The sequence below is a fragment of the Chenopodium album genome, chromosome 16, assembly GCF_948465745.1.
Source record: "Chenopodium album chromosome 16, dcCheAlbu1.1, whole genome shotgun sequence".
NCBI classification, from domain to species: Eukaryota; Viridiplantae; Streptophyta; class Magnoliopsida; order Caryophyllales; family Amaranthaceae; genus Chenopodium; species Chenopodium album.
In genome coordinates this window covers 25,377,819-25,397,977 of record NC_137849.1, presented here as the reverse complement: position 1 = coordinate 25,397,977, position 20,159 = coordinate 25,377,819, and the positions used below count along the sequence as shown (strand labels likewise).

At 34.9% G+C, this 20,159-nt stretch overlaps 1 protein-coding gene and 1 pseudogene across 1 annotated transcript; both read left to right on the top strand.

The window, feature by feature from the left end:
- The first annotated feature begins 2,991 nt into the window (after window positions 1-2,991).
- On the top strand, window positions 2,992-14,243 carry LOC145585038 (amino acid transporter AVT1I-like; annotated as a pseudogene).
- Window positions 14,244-16,662: 2,419 nt separating this feature from the next.
- Window positions 16,663-18,000, top strand: LOC145584007 (putative serine/threonine-protein kinase WNK11). Its single transcript, XM_081640948.1, has one exon. It carries the CDS (start codon window positions 16,663-16,665, stop codon window positions 17,998-18,000), a length of 1,338 nt encoding a protein of 445 aa, XP_081497074.1.
- The last annotated feature ends 2,159 nt before the right edge of the window (window positions 18,001-20,159 follow it).

The window sequence follows — 20,159 nt, the reverse complement described above, 5'->3', positions numbered from 1 at the left end:
AAACGATTGATTCATATTTTTTTTGAAAAAGTTTGTGGAGATCTGGATATTCCCGAATAGGTCAACCTTTCGAACTTCTGCTGAATCCATATATGGGTAGGCAAGAGACAACCGGGCGCAAAAAACTAGAACGCACCTAAAATCGGGTCAAGTTCTAATTGTGAGTCACACAACATGTTTTAACTTATGAAAAATAAATAATTAAAATTAAGAATTCAAAGTAAGAAAAAAATATATATAATTCAATTGCTGAAAAATTATTGATTGCATATTATAACTTATGTTTACAGCTATGGAGTATTAGAGATGACAATTCAGGTAAATAAATAAAGACACAAAAGTAAAACAAAAAATATATAATTCAATTGCTAAAAAATTACTAATTGCCTAATTTAACTTATGTTTACAGTTACGGAGTATTAGAAGTGTTAATTCAGGTAGCCGAATGGAGTTTGAGTTGACTCACAACGGGACGGAACTATTTGGGTCGGGTATGCTTGGGTCAAAGTTATCCTTTTAATCGGTCTCAGTTCAAATCGAGCCCGGTTCTCAAGTCGGCCCTGCAGATAATATAAGCTCACTAAACATAAATTCTAATAAATTATGATAAGGGTTAATAAAGGTCACTTAAGTTAATTTTACAACTAAAAGTAGAAATAAAGAGAATCAAACACATCCTAAATTTCTTTGATATGTAAATTATGTATATCTTTAAATGAAATATTTTTATATTATCAATTTATTAATATTTGGGTTATGCTCAATTCATAGATTGGACCTAACTTATTGTTGGGCTATGTTTGATTGATTAGATTTGACCACACTTGGGTATGTTCAATTCACCACATTATATTTTTTTGATTTGACTAGCTAAATTATTATTTGATTGATTTGCAAATTTTTCAAATGAGATGTCATTTGATTTGCACTTTGCAATATATATGAACCTTAAGATAAATTTTTGTATGTGGTTGGGCATATCGTGTGGCAGGAGTTACCTGAGTTACTCAGTCAGGGGTTACTTGAGGGGTTCGGTAAGGAGTTACTTGAAGGGTTTGGACATGGATTAATCGAGAGGTTACTCGGTCAGGGGTTACTTGAGGGGTTTGGACATGGATTAATCGAGAGGTTACTCGGTCAGGGGTTACTTAAGGGGTTACTCGGTCAGAGTTACTCAAGTTATTCGGTCAGGGGTTACTTGAGGGGTTCGGTTAGGGGTTACTTAAGAGGTTACTCGGTCAAGAGTAACCCGAAATAAACAGATAAAATATGATTTGCTAGACGGTTTAATCTGCTTATTTCTAAAAAAGTTGAATTGAACATAACCTTTATAATTAGAGTAATATTTAATAAAAGAACTTATTATACCGTGCAATTGCACGAATACTATACTAATTTTATCTCCATTTTTCATGCGTGTAAAATTATATAAAAACTAATTATTCCATATTAATTAAATATACAATGAATGAATCTAACAAGATATTAAATAGGCTATTGATACGGAGTATTCTGTTGTAAAATTTTAAAGTTTGCCCCCCTATATTAAGAAATTATGAACACATTTAATTTCATTTACGCACGTAAAAATGCAAAAGTGGCAGACAAAATAATAAAAAACGCTAATTAAAAATCTATGCTCGAAAGATCGTTGAACTTCTAAATCGTACAAATCTGCAATTGGCCAATTTATATGGTCACATGTAAAATAATCCGATTGCTTAATCTGTAGGTCACATGACTATCTATCTAGTGAACTGAAATTTTAATAGGCATATGGTGTATTATTCGTATAAGCTAAGAGATGAACTGAGGAATAGTGATATGATATTCAGCTAAATGTACTCCATATATAATATAATTGCCCTTAATTCAGCTTATTATTTAACATTGTCGGTATACATAATTTTTAAAAAATATAAAGTATATATCGCTTGCATATAAATCTAGTAAAATATTATGTTAGTGTATATATATATTCTTTAGTCTATGTACACTCCGATAAAATTTTAGGGTACGTAGTTGTGCCTATGGAAAATTAACTACAACCTGGTTACCCTAATAACAAATATCCGATACAAACCTAAGCTAATTGAAATTAATCAAATCAGTATTGAGAAACTTAATAATTTACTATGTATATGAACTTAATTAAACTTATTAAAAACTTGATTTTTACTTAGCTGAACTTATCATTACTAATTTAATTTATTAAAATTTATTTTAATTGTAATTTGTATTTAGAGAACCCTTATTAAAATTTAATTTTATTGAATTTAAACTTATTACATCTGAAATAAGTGAAATTAAGTAAACAAAACATGTCCTTATTGACACTCCAATAATATAATCCGACTCTATATCAAACCACATGACTAGATATGATTGTATGAATACCCTAATACGAAGTATCTTTGAGGATGTAGGAGATGGAGGGATGGTTAGTCCCTCCATCTTCCCCCCTGTGATAGGAGGGGGCTCCCCGTGCACCTTATCTCGCTTATCACATTCGTCTTTATTTATATTTAGCATAAGTTAATTTTTATATAATCTTTTATAGAAGTATAAAGGTAAAGTTTCCGTAAAAAAAAAATAAAAAAAAGGGTAAAGTTAAATATATAAAAAACAGAAAACATAATTAATTAATTAATTTCTATTAATAGGCCATAAAATCAACAAATGACTGCCACGCTAAATAGTTATACGTGGTTATAAATATACACAAAAAAATTGTACACATACATCCGCGAAATCCTACCCTTTTCACATGTTAGCTTGAGTAAACCTCCATTCTCTCCTCAACTACTATATAGTTACATAAATAATTTCATATCTTCATTTTTTTTTTTTTTCAATTTTCTTTTGCTTCTATCTTCTTTCTAGGTCATTAATTTCTCAGTGCCACTACTTATGTATTCTGTTTTTCAGAGTTATATATAAATAAATACTCAAATCATTGTTTTCTTTTATACTCAAAACAATAAAAAAAAATTAAAATTAAAAAAGTTCTCCAAGAGTGATGGAAGGTGAAGGTGAATCAAGTGCGAGTGTTTACGTTAGACAACCTCTTTTGGAGAATGATTTGCAAGATGATATTGACGTTAAATTTGTTCAAGAAGGTGATGCTTTGTTCGCCAAGACGCCCTTCAATGGCCTCAACGCCCTTTCAGGTTTTTAATTCATCTGTTTTATGTTTTCGTTTGTGATTATGAATTGAATCGGATCGTTATTATTACTATCTCCGTTTCTTACTATTATTATTGTTGAGTGTATCAAAGATGATCGAAGGTTGCAATTTCGTATTGCTACATGATAGATTAATGAATCTAATCATCATGATTTGTGTCATTTTCGACGTAATAGACATAGACATGATCGCAATCAGTTTTATGAGGTGTAAAATGATAGAGGGTTTTCATTGTGTTGTATGCTGTTGTAAAATTACACCCTCTCACATTTTTACGATCGCGTACCATTCACAAGTTGTGAATGGTCCTAGGGCAAATTTAAGTCAATATGGAATCCGTGATCAGAAGAGTAGTCTTCTGAATACAATCCATACAAGTGGCTAGGTAATGGATATTGCCACTTTTAATAAGAAGTCATTTTACACATATATGGCCAAATTAAATATCATTGATTGATGCAATGCTACGCACATTCGAGTGTATATGATGTAGACATAGTGGTCGATTTTTATAAAGTTTTGCCTTTATGTTTATTCGGGTGCACTGACTAATCGTAGATGCATACCTCCTCGAGATTAGAGTTGAGACAGGTGGGTAGTACATGGTTATATTACCACACTTGTCATCCCCAAATCTATGATGTTGTACCCTTCATAGAATACATTGAAATTTTACAGTCAAACAAAACAACAAAAAATAAAGTAAAATAGATATGATAAAAAACAAACAATAAACAAACAAATGATGATAATGAACTTATCATTGAACTATGAGTATGACACGTTGAACGGAAAGGGTACACATAGACATAGTCTATGCATACCCCACATAGACATTCACTTTGGTGAATATCTATTGGTTAAAAATTTAGCCTCACCTTGGCCCACCCCAAAAATTCTGAAAATTTTACTTTTAAATATTTTAGAATTGAAAATTTTAAATTTCAAATTTGAAAATTGAATATCAATGAATATATGGCGGTGAGAATCAGAGTAAGGAGTAATTTAAGGAGAGGGAGGTGATCCAAGAAGGGTAAGCAATGACGGAGGACGAAATTAGGAGAGTGAGGTGGCTTAAAGATGATAAGCAACGATGGTGGGCGGAATTAGAGCCAAACTATGGCGAGGTTGAGCGGAAGAGACGACGGAGTTCAGGTGGTTGAATATAGTGGTGGGTCAAATGATCATTTCAGCAGAAGAAACCTTGGTTAATTATTCAATGTAATATTTTAGAACAAAAAATGAAGTTGAATTTATATATTAATTCTTCATTTTTATTAGTTTGGTATCATAAATTTGTAAATGATGTTTCAATAATAATATTAGTATCAAATAAGTAGGTGTGGTATCAAACTAATGCATAGTATAAGTTATATGGACATCATCTTCTTAATAAAATAAACAAATTATTATTATTTTTGGTAAAAATAAATAAAATTGAGAAGGCTGGAGGCACTTAGGAATGGTTTTTCAGTTCCGTGGTTGGATGTATGGGGTTTGGAGTCGGTTGTTCAGGTGGTTGAGTTTCGTGATTTGGGTTTGGAGGTTAATGGATCAGGTGGGTCTCGAGGTGGGTGATGAAGGTGAGTTTAAGGTTTTGGGTTTCGAAGTGAGTGGTGAAGGCGAGTTTAGCCGTTTAGGGGTTTGGGTTTTGAGGTGGGTTGTTGAGGTGGGTTTGGGTAGGTCTCAGGTGGCACTTATGGAGGAATTGGGTGGGGCAAAAAGATGGTCGGTCGCCGGCAAAGGGGAATGTAAAAGGGTTAAGGGTGAGAGAGGTGGTTCATTTGGTGGTCGACGATGGATGGGGGTAAGGGCTTCCATGTAGTGGGGGACTAAGGGTGGGTGGTTATTTTAAGTTTGTAATAGTAATTAATAAATACAATTAGTTAGTACTAAGTATAATTACATGTGTTGTAACTTGTAAGTCATTTGATTTATTTAAAGAAAAGTATCCTAAAAGTCAAAAGGTTTGCTTATTGTTGATTAATTACTAAGAAGATTACACTTTCACATTTTAAAATATCTCAATTTTTTTCGTGACTCTATTATCTAGCAGGGAAAATTATTAAAAAGTTAAGTTTTTTGAGGGTTGTCTACAACTTTAATAGAGAATCTAAGTTAAACATTTGCAAAAATTAAAAAAATAATCTGAATTTAATTTGTGTGTCGATAATATTGCTCGATTAAGATGTTGGTGAACATTTTGGCCCTTAATGATCCCAATTTGAGGTGAAATTCGTAAAGTTATATATCTTAAACCCCTCATTTTGTAAAGTTATATAATTGGATTTGGCCTTAAGTAAAAATAAAGTGAACTAAACATGACCTTAATACGAAATGTTTGCTCTATTTCGTAGTAATAATCACAACGCTTTCCTTTTACATCTGTTTCCATAATAATCAAAAACAATTCTTATTTTAGTAAAGACTTAGATCACTGTTATTTTATTATTTCTCTCTCTCACTAACCTCACTTACATAAATAATTTGTAGTTTTTGCCTCTTATTATCTTCACTTATACTACAAATTATTAAAAGCATCTGGCTCGCAGTAATTTATTATGGATTACTAATATTATAGACACTATGACCATTTTATTAATAATAAAAAGGGCACTATGTATGTTATAATAAAAGTTATTTTATTAAAATAAATTAATTTCATTGTGTTATTATAAAGGTCATAGGTTAGGCTTTTTTCAATGAAAGTAACCCTGATTGAGTAATCCTGACTGATCGAGTGCCCCTAACCAAGTAACTCCAGCTACACGGTATGGCCAGCCACATATGAAACTTTGTGTTATTAATCTGAGCAATTTTTGCACACAAATAGAGAAGATTTCAAGCACAATAACCGAGGCAATAATTACAATGTAAAGTAGAATCCATTGGACAACTATGAGTTATTAAAGTAATTTACCTATTTATAGTGTGTTTGGCTCACCTTTATTAATTAAATAAGTTTTAGGTCTATTTAGTTCAAATAAATTCCGATAGGATTTTATCAAATTTAATGAGTTCAATAACTTTTAATAAATTTTAGTCGTCAAATAAGGTTTAATAAAGTTCCATTAAAGTTTTAGTCATGTCTAAAAAGTTCCATTCAAGTCTAATATGATTGTATATGAATGATATTTATATCATTAGTAGTTTATTTTATATTACAATATTGTGTTTTTTTTTTTTAAAAAAAAATTTTTATTAGAAAATGTTGTTAAAAAAAACCTATTATAGCAACATTTTTGTCAGAAAAACCTTAAAAATATATTTGGCAAGTTAAAACCTAATTGTAATTTTTTTTTTTGATGAAGACAACTAAAAAGTGCTAATTAACTCAATTACCCTCTAATTCCCCCCTCCCCATTTTTTCTACCTTTAACATAATTAATTATTTAACAATTAAATTAATTTATAAATAAAAAACCACCATCACCTCCACTAGCCAGAGGGGTCATCCCCTCTATGCGAGCATCCCTTCTCCCCCCACTTGAGCCGCCGCTCCAAACCCCCCACCCATAGCGACCCATCTCCACCATCGACTGACCCCCTCCCTCTCCTTTTACACCCCATTACAACTTGTGGGGCGTGTGCTATTTGAAGATCTACCTCTTCCTCCTCACACTTCTTTAGAAACTTCATAAAGATCAATATAATGATAACACATGTCCTTTTCAATACAAATTGCCCTTGAGATTATCCATTAAGATACAAATTCCCTACAATTATCACAAAACATTTGATAGCTTATGCAGCTTATATAAATATATTTCTTAATAATACCAAATATCATACAATTATACCAACATCAATCAAATTGATACTAAAAAAATTCATGTGACACTGACATAATTGCAACATGTTTTAATAAAAAAACATTTTGCTAAGCCAAATTACATTAATCTAGATTTGACCAACCATTATAAATCGACACTCTAATAATCACTAATTTACAATAATCACCATCAAACTTTAAGTATAATCAATTACAATTCATTACAAAATCTAGTTCTTCAACTGTATCAAGCTCTATCAAATTTGACTTACAGCCATTTAAATTAAAGAAGTTATGGTTCAATTAGTAATTCAAGTTAATAATTTGTATTTTGTTTTTAAAATACCTCAAATTTAGAATACTCATGGCAATAAGAAGATGAATAATGCTGCTTGGCTCCTATTCTAACAACTTTGAGAATATCTTCATCAACTTCAATAGCCATTAATGGTTGGCTTAAAATTTAAGTATTTAACAAACTAAATTGGGAAGTTGAGATTAAACTTTTGTAAAATTTCAACACCAAAAATTTTCACCGTATTTGAGCGCTAAATTTCCCTCTTTTTTTCTACAATAATGGCGGACTTTACTAAAATTTTACCGCTCTTAACTCCCGCTCTTATGTTTTTGATGAAGGCTGAATTGTCAAAAAGATATTGGATGTCTATGTGGGGTTACACATAGACTTAGTCTATGTGTATCATCTCCCCACGTTGAATGCATCATTTTGTCCTTAATTAATAAAGGAGGGTCTTAAAATTGCAGATGGGACAATGTAAATTGCACTATAGAATATACACATTTGGTGATTGATCATAAATTATTTGAAATCAGTTGTACTGTCCCATAAAAATTGTCATTAAATTACTTGGCACAGAACTTTAGAAATTAAATTAATTTATCCGAAGAGATACTCTTTCTATTTACTCAAGCAGTGAGATCCCTTGATAAAGGTGATTGAATATAAATTAAGTCAACTTTTTATATCTTAGTTCATTGATTTTCCAATATTTTACTAGTTGCAACAGTTTTTGTCTACAAGAACTATATAACACTAGTACTAGTACTTTCTTTAGAAAAGAGTTGATATCAACTATCTTAGCTGGTTAAATTTTTATAGCAGTACATAAGATATGTGATCTGATTCTGTTTATAACTATGATTTTTGATTGTCTTCGTTAAATCTTTGCTTATATGAAGTAGTTGGGATATGATAGAAGTGTTGGAAAGAGTTTTTATGTGAGGTCGTGTTATGTCACAATTATGAAAGATTTGGATACTATAGTCACTTATTTGCGAGGGTGAACTTTTAATATGAGAGATTGAGACAACATGACAATGTAGCTCATATGGTCTTTGAGCTGCCTAAGCGGAGGTAAGGGCAGTATTAATGTAGGAGTAGGGTTCATCTATTTTTTGATTGAAGTGGAACTTACATTGATAATGTAATAATAATTTTTTGAGGGAGTTAGAGATGGACATCAAGACATGTATGTTACAATTTATCCTCCTAATGAATTCATTATACAGAGAGATATGTCGTGGTGGAATGAAGAGGTGAAAACAGTAATTAAGCAAAAAAGGGAATGCTATCAAGCCTTAGGAAAATGTAGGAGTGATGAAACCTTTGCAGCGTATAAGGAGGCTAAGAGTAAGGCAAAGGCAGCTGTTCGCCAAGCAAAAGAAAAGGCTTATCAGGAGATTTATGAAAAGCTTGACTCCAAGGAGGCAGAAAAGATCATTTATAAGATGGCAAAGAGAAGGCAAGAGGCAAGGAAAGATATTGGCATGGTGAAGTGTGTCAAAGATAAGAACCAAATGGTCCTAATACAAGAGGAGGCATCAAAAGACAGGTGGAAGGGGTACTTCGATGAATTGTTTAATGGAAGTAATGGAGTTGTGATAGGAGATACCTCTGTGAGTGATGAAGAAATCAACATGGAGTATGTGCGGAGGATTAGGAGAGTAGAGGTGGAGATTGCACTAAAGAAGATGAAACCTAAGAAGGCGGTTGGCCCTGATGGTGTACCAATAGAGGTGTGGAAGTGTTTGGGTAAGATTGGTATTGATTGGTTAATAAACCATTTCAACAAGATATGGACGGCTACAAGGATCCCGCAAGATTGGAGGAAGAGCACCTTGGTCCTGGTTTATAAAAACAAAGGAGACGCTCAAGATTGTTCTAACTATCAAGGAATTAAGCTTATGAGCCACACTGTGAAGCTGTGGGAAAGGGTGATTGAACAAAGGTTGAGGGCATGCACAAGCATTTCAGATAACCAATTTGGTTTTATGCTTGGGAGATCTACTATGGAGGCAATCCATTTGATAAGATAGATGATGGAGTTTTATAGGGTAAAGAAGAAGGATCTTTATATGGTCTTTATTGATTTAGAGAAGACATATGACAAGGTGCCAAGAGAGGTACTTTGGTGGGCAATGTTGAAGAAAGGTATCCCACGAAGGTACGTTGACCTAGTTAAAGATATGTATCGGGATGTGTCAACAAATGTGAGGACATGTGGAAGGTTGACAAAAGATTTTCCTATTACAATCGGATTGCATCAAGGGTCTGCATTAAGCCCTTTTCTTTTTGCAACGGTTCTAGATGAAGTAACTAAACCAATTCAAGATGAGTTTCCATGGTGTATGTTGTTCGCGGATGATATCATTTTGGTGGATGAGACTAAGGATGGGGTTAATGCCAAGTTGGAGCAATGGGGGCAAAGGTTGGAATCTAGAGGGTTTAAGCTAAGTCGGAGTAAGACTGAATATTTGGTATGTCGTTTTGGTACTCAGAGGGGGACAAGCAATGAAGTGGTGAATTTGGATGGAAAAGATTTGACCATGATTGATTGTTTTAAGTATCTTGGGTCGATCATCCAGAAGAATGGTGACATTGATCAAGACGTGGCCCACAAGATTAAGTCAAGGTAGCTTAAATGGAGAGCGGCCACAGGAGTGTTATACGACCAAAGCATTCCCTTACAGTTGAAGGGAAAATTCTACAGGACTGCCATAAGACCAGTATTGCTCTATGGTACAGAATGTTGGGCTTCTAAGAAAGAGCTTTTAAAAAAGATGGAGGTTACAGAAATGCGCATGTTAAGGTGGATGTGTGGAAACACTTTAAGAGATAAAATCAGAAATGAGGTTATTCGAAAGAAAGTAGGTGTGGCAGACATTGTAGATAAACTAAGGGAAAATCGCCTGCGGTGGTTTGGAAATGTAAGACGGAGACTCGAGGGTGCACCGGTGCGAAGAGTGAAAGAGTGGGACCATGGAGGGATTAAACGAGAGAGAGGGAGACCAAAAATGACTTGGTTGGAAGGAGTTAGGAAGGATATGAAGTGCATGGGTTTACATGAGGATGAAACTTTGGATCGTAAGAAATGGAGGAGAAAGATTTATCACTACTAAAATTCGGCTAAATTGCGACCGTTTTTTTACGACCGTCAGAAAAACGGTCGCAAAATTCATATTTTGCGACCGTTTTTTATGCGGTCGCAATATTACGACTGCTTTGAACACGGTCGCAAATTTGCGACTGTTTTACGACCGTTTTTAGCCTTTTAGACGGTCGCTAGGATGTTTGAACAATTAAAAATAATTCCAAATTAAAATAAACCGTTTGCGACCGTCAAAGACGGTCGTAAAATGTCATAATCTGCGACCGTCAAAGAGACGGTCGTAAATGTCAAAATCTGCGACCGTCTTTGACGGTCGTAACCGTCATAATCTGCGACCATTAAAGAGACGGTCGTAAATGTCAAAATCTGCGACCGTCTCTGACTGTCGTAAACGTCATAATCTGCGACCGTCATAGAGACGGTCGTAAATGTCAAAATCTGCGACCGTCTCTGAGACGGTCGTAAATGTCAAAGAGACGGTCGTAATTGTGTTTTTTTTTTTATTTTTTTTATTTTTAAAAAAAGGGTATAAAAGAGATTAAAACTCACCCTAACCCTAATATTTTCACAGCCGCTACTCCTTCATTTTCGTATCTCCTCTCTTTCCTTCTCACGTTCTTCCTCTCTCTAATTCTCTTTCTCTTTCTCTAAATTTCCTCCCGTACTATTTCCTCTTCTCCTTCTCCTTCTCGTTCTCTTTCCTCACCTTCCTCCATCTTTGTTTCTTCTTCATTTTATCTTTTTCTTAGTATTTATGTCAACTAATGAATTGTAGTGTTGTATTTTCGTCAAAGTTTGGTATTAATGGTCAAATTCGACCATAAAAATTCCAGATCTTGAGTTTTTATGGTCGAATTTGACCATATAAACCTAAAGAGGAAGAAATTTTGTGAAAGGTATGTATTTCTTCTCTGAATTTTTATTATATTTTTGTTGTTTTATTTTGTTCTCTAATTTCCATGATTGTTCAAATTTTTTCCGATTTTTGTTTGTGTTTTTGTTTGAGTTTTGGTTCGATTTTTGTGTGTTTTTGTTTGAGTTTTGGTTCGAATTTTTGTTGATTTTGTTCAAATAGTGGTTCAATTTTTGTCGAAGTTGTGTGATTGTTCGAATTGTTGTGGGTTTTTTTGAGTTGAATTTTTGTTCGAATTTTGCTTAGTGTTTGTGGGTTTGATTTGTGTTCGTCTTTTTTGCTGATTTTTATTTAATTTTTGTGCATTTTATTTCGATTTTTTGTTTGATTTTTGTAAATTTGTTCGAAATTATATGGGTTGTTTTTGTTGGTTTAATTGGATGTTTTTGTTGGTTCAATTTCTGGGTTGATTTTTTTGATAAATTTATGTTTTTTTTGGGTTAAGGGTGGGTGGGTGGTGGTGGGTATTCATGGTTGAAGGTGGGCGAAGGTGGTGGTGGGTAGAGGGCGGCGAATAGTAGTTGTTTAAGGTGGGCAGTGGTGGTGGCTTGGGTAGGTGGGATCTAGTTTCGGTGGGGTCAAGGGTGAGTGGGTGGTGGTTGAGGTGGTTACAGGTGATTTTTCTTTTTTTTTTGTTTTTTTTTTAAAATTTTAGCGACGGCTTATGGCGGTCGCTAATTCCAAAATTGCGACCGCTGATATTACCTGTCGCAATTTTTATTTTTGCGACCCTTTTCTAAACAGTCGCTGAAAATAATAAAAACGGTCGCAAAAAATCTGCGACCGTCAAACGGTCGCAAAAATGATTTTTTGCGACCACGTGAATAACGACCACCACCTTACGACCGTTGACGGTCGCAATTGCTAATTGCGACCGTTTTTACTATAATCTGCGACCGTCAGAGACGGTCGCAATTTGGCCGAATTTTAGTAGTGTATGTTGATGACTACACGGAATAATCAATTTTGGTTCATGTTAGCCGACCCCACTTTTGGGATTAAGGCTTTGATTGATTGATTGATTGATTGAATTCATCATAGAACTATAGCTCAATTTGAGTCTATTTCCTTGTCAAGTACATTTCAACAAACTTTTAGTGTTAAAATCCTTGAGAATCATAGAATTTCCTATGATCGTATTTCAAAATCGTCGCATATTGATATCTCAACTATCATAGGCATATATAAGAATTTCTTAGTGAATGATAGCAGCAGGAAATTTATACTTTGTACTGTATAGTGGTTGTATGTTTATGATACATTCAGATCATAAAATTAAAATTTCCTCTTATATAACTAGATTTCTTTTTGTATGCTAATGTTTTCCTCTTATATAATTAGATTTCTTTTATAGTTTAGGGTTGCAATGTTCTGTTCTGGTTATGTACTACCTTTTATGTTTCTGTTCGTTGTTAATATGTATACAACGCTCACTGCTTCTACTATTACATACTGAGAAAAGGATGTTAGTTTTTCATCTGTAAACAACCAATATTATTGTTGTCTTTCATTCTCTTAACTTGGTTATTTTATAAATTGATAACTTAATATCAAGACCTTTTAAACAGGAGTTGGAATACTATTAGTACCATTTGCTCTAGCATCAGGGGTTGGCTGAGCTTGCCATTACTTTTCGCCATTTCCCTGGCAGGATTTTATGCCGGTTTACTAATCAAACGATGCATGGAAGTCGATCCAAGTATCACATCTTTCCTTGACAAGGAGAACGCGCATTTGGGAATATTGGTAGAACAGTTGTATCAGTGTTTATGTGTGCAGAGCTGTATTTGGTTGTAACAGGTTTCTTGATTATCGAAGGAGACAATTTACATAATCTGTTTCCAGAAATGAACTTCAGCGCCTTTGGGCTAGAAGTTGGAGGAAGAAAAAGCTTTGTAATTATTGTTGCACTTCTTATTACTCCTTCTGTTTAGTTAAGTAACACCAGTGTTCTGTCTTACATCTCTGCTACTGGTGTTCTCACTTCTGTTGTGATCATTGTATCGGTTGTATGGGTTGGTGCATTTGATGGTGTCGGATTCCACAACAAAGGGGAGCTTCTGAATTGGTCAGGGATTCCTACGGTTGTAAGCCTTTATGGCTTTTGTTATTGTGCTCATCCTATTTTCCCAACCCTTTACCACTCCATGAAGAAAAGACATAACTTCTCTAAGGTAAAGTTTCCCATCTAGCTAGAAGTCATTCAAATTTGGCTTTGTTTGAGTCATATTTTCGATTGTCATGTGGTTCTGTTCTAGATTGGTGTGGATAGTATATATTTTAAGTTTTAAGGTTAGGTTGATTCAAGTAATTCAGGTTTGGATATGTTCTGATCCAATCAATATTAGTATACATCTTGCTTGGTTTTCATAAGTTTATCTAGCTATCTTTCCTATACTTACATATGATCCATTTTCTGCAGGTACTATTACTATGCTTTGTCTGCATGACCATCAGTTATGCATCCATCGCGATATTAGGCTATCTGATGTTCGGTTCAAACTTGGATGCAGAAATAACTCTGAACCTTCCAATTGGTAAACTGAGCTCGAAAGTGGCTATATATACCACATTGGTCAGTCCACTTTCCAAATACGCACTGATGTTAGAACCAGTAGCAAATGCTACTGAGAGCTGGTTTCCGAGTTACCACAAAAAGAGATCCTTCAAAATTCTTATCCAAACTGCTCTGGTTGCTAGTCAAGTTATCATAGCATTGACTGTTCCTTTCTTTGGATATCTTATTTCTTTGGTTGGAGCATTTTTAAGCATTACTGCTTCGATTACAATTCCATGCTTGTGCTTCTTGAAGATTTCAAGTTCTAGTGTTGGAAGTGAGCATTCTATAATCATCGCGATTATAGTGTTTAGTATATTGATTGCGATATTTGGTACCTACACCTCTTTGGTACATCTTATACATGGTAATGTCTTGCCATACTAACCTTAATTTGTATGAAATTCTATGAAATGCACATTGTATTACTTTAGTGTATGCAAACATAACTTTATCTTAAGTTATAATGTTTTTCACCAAAAGTGTTACAACTAGGCTAGTTGACTATTGCATCACTCTACACAACATGTTGGTTGTAAAAATTTTGCTTTAGGTTTTCATAAGGAAGGTCTAGATTATTGTATCTTTTAGATCAAGTATATGAATGACAAAAATATAAACTTTTGATTGTGTTGGACCAACTAGAACCCTTCTTATTTACAATTTTACAAATAATAACACTAGTAATATCAATATAGATAATAGATTAAATAAAAAAAGTTGGGCAGACAATTGTGTGCAAGTAAATTCATGTGATAAACAAGATAGCTATATATAGAGAGGCAAGAACATAATTTAGTTTATTTGACGAGGAATACAAGCTATGGGTAGCTCATTAATCAAGATACAAAGTGAAAATAAATTATCCAATATAGTTATGTAGTTCACTTCAATAGAAACTAGATCTATAAGGCGATGAGCTGCAAAATTACCATTCATTTTAATATGAGACCAACTAATAGAATCGAATGAAATGTCCAAAGATAAATTGTCACCCATAACACAGTAAAGAAATCAAAATTTGACAATGAACTCAAAGATATTATTACATTATCAAACCTATTGCCAATGCCTCGGCTATTCCCGGCACCTAGCTACTACCTAAGTACTAATATGTGCTACTCCCTCCGTGTTTTAATAAGTGTTACACTTACCAAATCCGGCCATGTTTTAATAACTGTTATACTTTCTTTTTTGGCAAAAAGTTACATTAAAATATTATATATCTCTCCTCTCATGGTCCCCACCCAAACCCCCTACTACTTTTTTAATTATATTTTTCCTCTCACATTCATTACTTTTCAATAAACTATTAACCCCACTATTTTTCTTTTATTATTTTTTAGGAAAAATTGCAAGAAACCACCTTTTATAACACCTTTTTTGTAAAAAAAACACCTTATAAAAATTTTCTTGTACACACCTAAAACCACATTTTTTTTTGCGAAGTAATACCTTAACCTGGTTTCGGTGTTTGACTTTGGTTTTTAGGCATTGACCCTCACGTGAGTCGCACGTGGTCCGGTCAAAACCCCTCTTTCTTAATTTTCCCCCTTTTCCCTCCAATTGAACTTTCTCTCTCCTCTATCCTTCCAACCAAGCCTCAATTACTTTCAATTAAAGAAGAAAACTCCATTGTTGAGCACAAATTGCTGCAATTAACCTAATTTCGAGGCTAGTAAGTTGTTTTAATTCATGAAATAGCTTATTAATTTTATTGGGTTTTCAAATTTTCATAAATTAGGGTTTGTAATTAAAAATTAAGGTTACTATTTTGGGACTAATTTATGCCCACTAATGTGTTTAAGATAGAATTAGCAGTAATTTTGAGGGTCCAATGTGTTTAGTATGCCCACCAATGTGGTATTTGATTCAATTTTTTTTTATGTATGTGGTAGCAATATTGGGCTTCAATGGAGGAAGGGAGTGAGGAGGTGGGGTGGGCTTTTTAGGTGGATGGGGGTGAATTTACAAGGCTGAAATTTTCATGGGAGTAGATCTATTGGGTGAGATGATATTGGTCAGGGTGGCAGTGAGGTGGTGTTGGTGAGGGAAAGGGGAAAAATATAAAAGAAGGTGGTTTTAAGTGATCACGTGACCAACACGTGCAAAGTCAACGCCGGAAAACCAAGTCAAACACTGGAAACCGGGTTAAGGTGTTATTTCGCCAAAAAAAAAAAAAAAAAAAAAAAAAGTGGTTTTAGGTGTGTATTCACAAGAAAATTTTTATAAGGTGTTTTTTCACAAAAAAAAAGTGTTATAAAAGGTGGTTTTTTTACAATTTTTCCTATTTTTTAATACTCCAACTAACCCACTACCTCTTATATTATTTAATTCAATTAAATTGCCTAAAACTATGTGCCGGTCAAATTGTAATACTTAAAAAAAACACGGAGGGAGTAGTATTCCACACACACGAGTTGTTCATGAGCTCAATACTACCGTTCATATTGATTTGTTCATATTCATCACATCTTAACCCAATTTGCACTTTGATACCATGTTAAATAATTTTTTATAGTTACTAACAAGTCACTTAAAAAATTGATTTCTTGATCTTGATAACCGATTAACCGACTTAACTAACAATAACAAACGGATAAAATGCATTTTGGCTTTAAGTAACAACAAAACACAACCATTATAAATACCCATACATTTACACTGCCATTTTATAATTCATTTCATCATCAACCCATTTCAAATATTCTGTTTCTTCTTCAAACCCAAAAAAATTTCCATCTTCAAACACTAAAATCACAAAATTAACTCGATTCTATTACAAATCTTTCGTTACTTCTGTTTTCCTGTTGTTAACTAGCAATGGCGGCTTCGAGTTCACCAGAAGGAGACGATTACACGATCATGGAGAAAGATCCAACAGGGCAATACTCAAGGTACAACATTATCATTGATTTAGGCCAACAAAAAGTAGTTTTCTCAGGATATGATGAGATTAATGGCATAGAAATTGCTTGGAAAAAGAAATTTCTTAGAAATGATTGTACTCTTGGTTTGCTTCGAGAAGATTCGTTGTTGAAGAATTTAAATCATGAAAATGTTCTCAAATGCTACCATTCTTGGGTCAGTCCACAAAATAAAGCGACATTTAACATAATTACTGAACTTTATTCTTGTAATTTGAGAGATTACACCAAGAAACATGATATTAAAGAAGGTGATCCATTAATCAAGAATTGGTGTAAACAGATTCTAACAGGGCTTGATTTTCTTCACAATCAACGCGATTGGATTGTTATTCTAAGGTGTCTGAATTTGGAAAACATATGTGTTGTTGGGGACTCAGGGACTGTTAAGATAGGAGATGTGAATTTCGCGGCGTTTGTTTTACCGGGGACTAATGATACTGATGGTGCTGCTAAACTTGCAGTGTCTGAGATGCACTGTTTTGGGGTGTGTGTGCTGCAGATGCTGTATGATGAAACCGTTGACAGGAGATTACGCGAGTTAGACAATGTGACAGACGGAGAGCTTCAGAGGTTCATTCAGAGGTGTTCGTCTAATGTAGGAATTAGGCCTACTGTTACTGATCTTCTGAATGATCCGTTTCTTGAACCGAGTACTACTACTGCAGTAGGTTCTGCAGCAGTATCAGTACCAGCTGTGCATATACCGCCTGCTGACACGAGTGATCAGGGGGTTAGAGAACAAGAACGACCGCCTTTTATTGCAGAGCTCAAGGAAGAGTACACGAAATTTGCAGTAGTAGGAGAAAAGTTGGGCAGTGAACTGATGTATGTGACAGTGAGGACTACTGAAGTTAAGATTGATGATTTTGTGTTCTGTCTCGAAACTGATATGCTTCTGGAAATGATGAATGAAATCAGAGAAGAATCTGGCCTGTCAGGCAAAGAAGCTGCATCAATTGGTGTGAGACTGGAAATACTGAGATTATATCACCCACCTATTGTGGATGAAGAAGTTGATTTCGACTATAGCACAGGTAGTAGTGAAAATCCTGAGGGTGATATCGACGATAACACAGGTATTGCAGATGCTGAGGGTGATATCGCTGATGACACAGGTATTGCAGATGCTGAGAGTGATATCGACGACAGAAACTCATCTGCATCAACTGAAAATGCTCGACAGGTAGCTGATGAAATGGGTCTGGGAAATCAGGAAAATCTGTTAAGGTGAAAACTGATCGGAGTAATTACAATGAGGGAAAGACAGAACGTAGTTGCTTTCGAATGCTGGCATTTCTAGGCTTAGTTAACAGTCTGATTGATAGTTTAGTACAAAATTAGACTTTCGTAGTTTCGTTTATGACATAATAAAAAACTTTCTTTATGATGTTTGGTATGTTAGTGATACTTTAGTGTGTCAATAAGTATGATTCCTCTGTTTTAGGTCCAAATGTTGATTGTCATTTGTAAGTGTTTGATTGAAATATATGAACATTGGTGTGTTAGTTATTGATAGATATTATATTTACGATAATATTTATCGCAGATTAGGATAATTTTGTATATATTTTGTTATACCTCGTATCCTTATCATAATAGGATTACGACTCTTGTAAACCTCTATATATGATAATCAATGGTAAACACTCCGATATGAGGAGTTTTCCCGAAATCTAACATGGTATCACAGCTTAGGTTTTCGATCTCAAATTAAATTTTTTTTTTTTCCAACTTTCCTTGGTTTTTTGTTTTTAATTTGGGACCTTCGTTTCCGCAATTTCTTAACTGGTTAATTCATACCCAAATTCTTTTTCCTTCGTTGACTTGTAATATATTGTGCAGCTCTTTGCTTCTTTGTCTTCTAGTTAGCACTTCCATAGGATCACTTGCACATATTTCATTCTGCCATCATCTCTGAATTTCTTATGTCATGGCTAAAGACGATGAACCCACCCCACCACCTCCTCCACCATCAACGGAATACCATCCGGCCCTTTCCGTCAACAACATCAAGAACGCTATACCTTTGATTCTTGATCGGGAAAAGGTTCAATACTCGAATTGGGTCGAGTTATTCGAGGTTCATTGTCATGCTTTTCACGTCCTTGATCATATTGATCCAAAGACTCCGCGTCCGGCTGATATTTCAGATTCCTTGTGGCTTCGTCTTGACTCCATTGTTAAACAATGGATTTATGGCACTATCTCCACGGACTTACTTACTACTGTTCTTGGCAGAGGCGACTCGGCTCAAGCAATTTGGGACAAATTGAAGGCTTTGTTTCAAGATAATAAAAATACTAGAGCCGTCTACCTCGAAAATCAATTCAACAGCCTTCATCTTTCAAATTTTGCCGATATCAATTCCTACTGTCAACAATTGAAAGTCTTAAAAGATCAATTGGCAGCCGTCGATCAACCGGTTTCGGAGCAAAAACTGGTCATTCGCCTTGTCTCAGGGCTAGTTAATTTCGGACCCCCTTCCGTCTTTCGAGACAGCTCGTTCTCGTCTCCTTTTGGAAGAAACAAGGCGCTCCAATGACCAAGGCACACAAACTTCGTCGTTCGTGGCTCAACAATCCACCGGTAACAATGCCACACAACCACCACCGCCAAGCCACTCACAACAACAGCAGAGGACCGGTGGCGGCGGCGGCGGCAGGGGTGCTGGCAGGGGACGCGGTCGTGGTGGCAGCAACAACAAAGGAAAAGGGAGGGGTCGAGGTCATGATAGCAATCAGCAGCAACAACAATCAAACCCACCCCAACAAAATCAATGGGCCGCACCTCCAAATTGGGCCCAACAGCAGCCACCTCCACATTGGGTTCCAGCTGCACCCTTTCCTTACCCTCAACAAGCACGGCCCAATGCTGCACCTTCCAGGCCTACTTATGCACCCCAATTCCCACAACAGGCTTATCAAGCCCAATACCAATATCCGGCTTATCAACAGCCTCCGGTTTATGGACCACCGATGACTCCTACGGATTTGGGTAATTCTTTCGCCACCATGACCCTTCCGCAAGACAACTCTTGGTACGTGGATTCGGGTGCGACATCTCACATGACAAATAATTCAGGTACTCTCATGCCCTTGTTTAATTTGAGCAATAATAATCATATTTTAGTTGGTAATGGAAGTCGCATTCCGGTAACGGGTTATGGTCACACCACTCTACCTTATTCAAAACCTCCTCTTGCACTTCGTGATGTTCTTTTAGCACCTCAAATTGTCAAAAACCTTATTTCTGTTCGAAAATTCACATCTGATAACTCTGTGTCTATTGAATTTGACCCATTTGGTTTTTCTGTGAAGGATCTACATACGGGGAAGGTAATAACGAGATGCAATAGTTCGGGGGACTTATATCCAGTAACCAATACCACTA